A 7,516-nucleotide genomic window follows, 5' to 3' on the forward strand; every position below is an offset into this window, starting at 1 on the left:
GATGGCACACATTTATATGGGTGACATAAAGGGGTTTTGTTAATAGCCATTGCATAAGACGACAACTCAAACATTCTTCTAATTGCTTTTGCATTGGTTGAGTAAGAGTCAATAGACTTTTGGTCGTTCTTTATAAGAAATTTGTGACAACATGTGACTCCTCAGCAAAGTATTCTTGGCATATCTAATAGAGCTAGAGCCATACATGCCGCAATGGAAGTGGAGGGTAGTAGTTGGCATCCTCCAAGGACATACCATGCTTATTGTATCCCTCATATGGCTGCTAATTTCATGAGTTAGTTCAAGTGTAAAGAAGGAAAATGATACTTGGCGTACATGAGAGCACTAAGAGATTTCCCAAATAAGGAGAAATACTTGGCGTACATGAGAGCACTAAGAGATTTCATACCGGAATTTATGACGTGGGTAAATACGTTTCACAAAGAGGCCTGGCTACTGCACTGTGATTCTACTGGCTGAAGGTGTGGCCATATGACTACCAACTTATCTAAGTGCATCAATGATGTACTAAGGGGGACGCATAACCTTTCCATCATAACCATTATTCGGTCCACGTATATGTGACTGCAGAACTTGTTTATTAGGAATGGTCGAGAAGCATTTGCTTAACTTAGTCAGGGTAATATGTTTTCATAGTACTTAACAAAAAAATTCAGAAAAATATGTCGAAGATCAGGAGCATCTGCAGGAAGCATCAAGCTAACGGCTTGTAGGGTCTCCTGTAGAGCATCATATGGTAACACATGTAATAGGTGAGCGTCAAGCCGTGACAAGATACGATTGTGGCACATTCGGCACCACCGGGTAAAATAGGCTTGCGAAGGGCGTAGGTCTATCGTGGGTAAACCTATCGCCTATTGCAGAGGCTCGAAACGATTTCTCCATGAAGAGTACCACAATGCAAGCTCAGTTGGCCACCATTTATTCTCTAATTTGAATGTCAAGGTAAGTAGCCCGTCAATGTTTATTGGTGCCTCAGATATATGCTGTTCACTTTAAACTGTTGAAAAACTCGATCTGGGTGATGGAACTCAACGAAATGAAAACATACCAGAGCCACCACTGCAGTATATGTTAGCCTTTCTTTGTTGCTATGTACCTGCTGAGGAATGATATTGTGCAAAGGTTGTATGTTATAAGGTGTCCACCAAAACTATAAAGAATATGCACATATAAATTAGTTATGAGTATTAATAAATATAATTTACTAAGTACTTTATATGTAAACTTAAATACCTTATCATAAGGGACCAAGTCCAATTGCTACCTTCAGTACAATAGTTTCTGACCCATGTCATCTCTATGCAACTACAAAAAATGTATTGTAAATATAAAGACATACCTCGCAGCCAATGAAAAATCTACCACGTCCCTACCTTTAGGGCACCAATCTAGGAATCTGTGGTAAATTCAACAAAGCATAGGTAGGATGCATCTATCCAAGTCATCCATCTCTGAGTTGATAGCCATGCACAAAGAATGCTAGGTCCAAGCGAGCACAGTAGAACCCCACGAGTACTACTTGCATCTCTCGAAATCAGTAATCAATGGGATCCATCTAACATGTACAGTGATGATAGATTTTTCTGTCATTATAGCCTGTTGATCAATCTGAGTATGTAACAATGCGCATACTGTTCGAGTACATCTGGTGCAGCATTAGCAGACATTTGTTTTAGGCGATCCTTTAACCATATCATCTTAATGGTGAAAGATTCGCGCGAGAATGCTTCAAGTGCCTCTACAATCATCTCCCATATGTCACGATTATAATAAGTCTGAAAATCATGGCTGCAGCCACCTATCAGCTCCCTATGTGTCTACAAGCCAAGGTGATAAGTAACATCTTGAAGGATGATGATACACTCACCCGATGGCATGTGAAATGAATGGGTCTCTTTGGATGCCATCGCACGACAAAAACTGAAAGGAGCGAGTTGTCGAAGTGAAAATCTCTAACTCGAGCTACATGGACGAAACTAATCTCCTCCAAATAAGACAGTAATGCATCAGGCAGTCCTTCCACTCCTGAGTCCATATTCCTCCTCGAAAATAGGACCCGTCGACTCTGTGTAATTTCGACACCAAGCTCAATTTAAGCCACCACTAAAAATAATACCTATTATCTAAAGTACCTCTAAAACTCTATCAACCATAAATCACCATTCATTTCAATCATAATAAAATACAACAATTAGCCTAAATCCAAAGATTTCTTCATTAAATTTTAACCAATACTACTAATAACATCTATTATGTAAAACATCTCTAAAAATTTATTGCTCATAAATAAATATTTATCTCATTTCATAATAATTACAACATGTAGACTAAATTAAAAAATTTCTACATTAAATTTAAAAGTCTCCCTAATTTATATATTTATAAATATATATTCTCTAATATATTAAAATTATCCTAAACTTATAACTACTAAGTAACCAACTAACAACTATAATATAATAAACAAAAAATTAATTTAAATTCTAACTTGATAATCAATATAGCCCGCATCATAGTTGTAAAAATCGAACTGGATCGATCGGTTCGACCGAAAAATCGATAAACCAAATCATGAACCGGTTCGGTTTGTTCTTTGGACCTTTTAAAGGTGGAAACCGGCATGAACCAGTGAAAACTGGAGAAAACCAGTTAAATTTGGAAAATTCCAAAATATTAGAGGCAAGGTTTGAACAAGGAACCTCTTAAGTGCAATCCACCTTCGGTGCCACTTTATCAATGTACTTCTCGTTGTTATATGTGACAAACTGTGATTAAAGTTATCTGTTTTAATATTATTATTAAAATTTACTGATATTATGGATTTGTATTCTTATTGTCAAATTAAAATACTATTGTAGTAATACTAACTAATTTTATGTCTATATTTGTATTAGTTGTCTTTAAAATTTGAGACTTAGTTGTTCTTAAAATATTGGTAAAGATGTGTATTTTAAAATTTTTAAGATTTTTTTACTATTTTCTATTTTTTATTTACATATGACTGATTTTACCGGATCAACCAGTAATTTATCGATTGAACCAATAAATCAGTAAATTAGTAGTTTGACCGGTTTGATCACCAATTCGTTTCTTATAGCTATGCCTGCAATATATTTGCCTTCATTCAAATAGTTGATGTTACTCCGAATCATTATGACAAAAGCGTTTTTTCCCTCCTGTTTACTCTTTTTTTTCTTATTTCTTTCTCTCTCTTTTTGTCTGAATTCTAACGAGTTTCAAACTAAATAAATGATTTGAATATAATGCGCAACTACGTTATTTTCAATGTTCTGAAAATTGGACCGAATTGTCTGGTCGGACCGGTTCAACCACGAACCAACAACATTAATGGTCCCGGTCAGGCATGTTGGTGAGAAACCGTTAAACCGGCCGAAAACCTGCCGGTCGGACCGAACGGGAACCCGCCCGGTTTACACAAAAACGGAATCTCCTTCGTTTCTTTCTCCCTTTCTCCCATTCTTTCTTTCATTCAGAAAGAAATCACACAAACCCAGCCTAAAAACCCTAGCACTGTAAGCCTACCACACAGCCGCAAGGAGTGGCATCCTGCCGCCGTCCATCGCACTCAAAGTTCGCCATCCGTCCGTCTATCTAGCTTCCCTCGTGCTCCAAGTCTTCAACCCCTGTTCGCTATCACCGATCGCGGCTGCTTCCTCGAGCTCGGCGTCCGTCGTCTTTATCTGCTCAGCCGCGCTTCCGTCGCCGTTTGTGTGCCGTTCATGTTTGGGTTTTCGTTCAGCTGTCGTCTTCGTTCGCGTTCTTCGCCGTTCACGTTCGCTCGCCGTTCACCGTTCGCGTTCACTCGCCGTTCACCGTTCGAGTTCGCATTCGCTTTCGTCTGGAAGCCACGTTGCTGTGCTTCAAACTCTGCGACCAACCCGCGCGCTCCACCTGGCCGTCGAACTGCTCTCTTTTGTCGCCACCGTGAGTTCCCTAAACCCCAGACAATACACTCACACAACAGCAATACTCTGCTTCAAACTCTGCAACTTCTGATTTCCATTACAATAAGTAACTATTTGATTTGGTAGTGGTTTGGATTTTTTCATAGACTAAATTAAAGTTACAATAGTTATGTTCTCTTCTCTATCACATTGATATTAAGCTTTGAATTCTCTTATTTCGTTTTAATTTTACCGCACTCAACATGTTTGATGAAATGCTTTAACCATATTTCTGGATGGTTTTATAATTTCTAGCTTTTAGAATCTTAGTAAGTTGATTGCATGTGAAATTAGAATAATTGGATCTTAGTAATTAGGAAATTTTAGCTGCACAAAAAAAAGCATCTTTGCAAAAAACATATTAGCATGATGATTCTACTTGCATTAGTGTTCTTCTGGTAAATTTTAACTGTTATTGTGAATTTGTTAATTTGCTAATTGTTCTTGTGTTGTTGTTCTGTTGTTCTTCTGTTACTTTTAATTTTTTTTTGTTTTTGTTGTGATTTTCTGTTCTTGATTTAAGCTGTGATTGAAGGTTCTTTGGTTTGGGTATTCTTCACTTTCCTGTAAGCTTAGCTTTTAATTCTTTGAGCATACACTTATCAAATCATTGTTTTCAGCAATGGTGATTTTTAGATTTTTTTTGGGTTGCTTTGTTTTAAATGTTCCTATTGTTGTTGTTGTGTTTTTGCTGTGATTTAAATGTTCTTTTGATTTTTTTTTCCGAATGTCCAGTCAGTACTTGGTTGACTGGTTTTGCTCACTGATTGTATTTGATGATAAATTTTAAATTGACAACTCTATTACTGATTCACTGTTCCTTCATTGTTTTTTTTGTTGTTAATCATTGTGATGAGCTTTGTTAAAATTGGGTTGAAAACTGTTAATCTTTCTTCATTTTTCACTGTTCTAACTTCTGTTCTTATTAAAAAATTTGCAATTGGTGATTTTTTGATTTATTATATGCTTCATGTTTTCATTGTTCTGTTCTTATGAAGAAAAAATTTGCAATTAGTGATTGTATGATTCATGTTTTGATTGTTCTGTTATATAAAAAAAATTATGTTTTCATTGTTTTGTTCATTGTTTGGTTGCACTGTCCCTGTTCTTGATATCTGCTGACTTGCTACCCCTCCTCCGTGTTGGATTTTTTTTTTGTTTCAGGCTTTGTTGTGTTTTTGTTTCAGCCTCTGTTGTGTGTTTGTTTCAGGCTCTGTTGTGTTTATTGTGCAACACTATCATTTTTTGTTTTACCTTTTGACTTAGCTACATTAAGACAATATTCTCTATCTTTAACTTGTGCATTGTAATTCAATCTAGCTATTTTTATTAGAAGTATAATTATGTTAATTGTCAACAAATTTGCAGCAAGTCATTGCATATTTTGGTGATTAATTACATTTAGTTGGTGATATTTTATGTAGGGTTTTAAATTTCAAAGATATTTAGGATGTTTATTTATAATTTATTTATTATTTTATTATGGATTGATTTTTCCGGTTGAACCACAGTTAGACCGGTTGGACCACTAAACCAGTGAACCAGTGACGAGCGGTTTGATGATCATTCCGGTTTTCAGAACCTTGGTTATTTTATAGTGTGGTTTCTCTTATTTCGCAGACAATACTTGTATAATTGCTTTGTTTCACTGTTGTATAATTTTTGACAGTTAAATAGTCTCTGTTTATGAAATTATTAGTGAACGTTTAAAACGGTAAATTTTTTTTATAATATTTAAAAGAGTAAATATTAATTTTTTTGTCCATAAAAAAACCCATGAATTTTTAGGTACTACCCGTACCATAATTATAAAAGGCTTAAAAGCCGAAAAATTAAAAAACCTAACCCTAATTCCTAGTTCTAGCAGAATCAGAAACCCCCGGTAGCCACCCACAAACTCACCCTCTTCTCTGAGCTCTCAACTCTCCCTCGCTCCTCAGTAGATGTTTTTATATCATTCTTTTTAATATTGTGCCTGTCAGCTTGTTGAATATCATGTAGAATAGACGAGGATGAGTCGTGATAGCCAAAATGAAATAGTGCACATAAGAAAGTTTATTATTTAATCCTTGGAACTTAGGGTTTGGAAATCAGATGAATGGGAGGATCAAGGGTCCAACACTGCGAAATTTCGAATTGAAGGCTTGAAGGGATTTATGCAGATTCAGGAAAGAGAAATATAGGTATTAAGGAAAGCGATATGTAGGCAAGTAAGCAATTATTCGTGATAAAATTTAAACTAAATGGATTGAAAAAGATGACAGGTTATCTGAGGTTGCTTGGGTCTACACCTTAGAATTTCTTATGGTTAATTGGTATCAGGTTATGGATTTTAATTTTCATTTTAATTATCCTGATGACAATACCTTTGCATGTTGCAAGTTTGTGTATTTGTATGGAAATATTTGAGTTTATCAAATGATGTCGTTCCAGGGAAGCACAACTGCACAAGTTCCTTTCTTCTTCATAGCTCACAGCCGCCGCTCCTGCAACTTCTTGTTTACACGCGCTGCCGCCAACTCCATTGTCAAACCACTGGAATCAAAAGTCCCCTTTAAAACCCCACTCCAAAGATGCAGCACGATGAGGTTATATGGCACGTTATCAGGCACAACCATTGTAGTTTCATGGCCAAGTAAAGAAACACTACCATTCTCTGCTTCAATTATTTTCATTACTCTCATGGTTCTTTCTCCTTGTTTTTGTCAAAAGTTCCAAATTTTCACAGATTTTTTGGTTTATTTTTCTTTTTGTGTAGAATTACGACGGGGAATTTTTGTAGAAACCCTTACAATGTTACTGGACTTTGCAATCGAAGCTCGTGCCCCTTAGCTAACAGTCGCTATGCTACTATACGAGAGGAAAATGGTAACTTTGCTCATAAACCATATTTGCTTTTTATTAAGCTCTTCTTTTTTATTTGTTCTCTTGGATTTTTTAAATTTATTTTTTGGTTGAGTTTTTTTTTTCTTGAAATTAGTGCATAGTGAACGATATTATGCTTGTGGGGTTTGTGATTGTCAAGCATATTCTAAGTTGATGTTAAACTTTGTTTCCTTTGGAAAGTATCACTATATTACTATAAGAAGATGGCATATTAAGACCATGCTTTACAGCGAGTTTGATATGATACCTTGATGTGGAACTTGTTTTCCATATTTCAATATAGTATAGGAGTTTAATTTTGATACATTGAGAATGTAAAGGCTTTTTGCACAATGAATCCATCATATTAGTTTATTTGCATGATTATTCAAGTAGTAGTGGGTGTGGGACTTGAACCATATTTTGTGATATAGTCATGTGATTGAATGATAGTATAAGTTTTGGACCATTTGTGCATCAAAATTAAATTCATAGGGTAGGAGAAATTGATTCTGGTTGGTGCATAGTGTGTCAGTTATTAAATGGTAACCTCGCAATAAGTTGAGTTTGATGCGAATATGTAGATAGTAATGGAATTATGTTGGGTACTGCAGGTGTGTTTTACCTTTACATGAAAACTATAGAAAGAGCTCATATGCCAA

The 7,516-nt window shown here is 35.7% G+C and overlaps 1 protein-coding gene across 1 annotated transcript in view; it reads left to right on the plus strand.

Moving 5' to 3' along the window:
- Positions 1–4,820: 4,820 nt before the first annotated feature.
- Positions 4,821–7,516, plus strand: part of LOC107489182 (uncharacterized) — a gene marked incomplete in the record, with an annotated part of 6,765 nt that continues 4,069 nt past the window's right edge. The window contains 3 exon segments of the mRNA XM_021142641.2: positions 4,821–6,172; positions 6,423–6,624; positions 6,748–6,857. Of these exon segments, the coding sequence (XP_020998300.1) occupies positions 6,563–6,624; positions 6,748–6,857 (172 nt within the window).

Source organism: Arachis duranensis, chromosome 5, assembly GCF_000817695.3.
Source record: "Arachis duranensis cultivar V14167 chromosome 5, aradu.V14167.gnm2.J7QH, whole genome shotgun sequence".
Lineage (NCBI taxonomy): Eukaryota > Viridiplantae > Streptophyta > Magnoliopsida > Fabales > Fabaceae > Arachis > Arachis duranensis.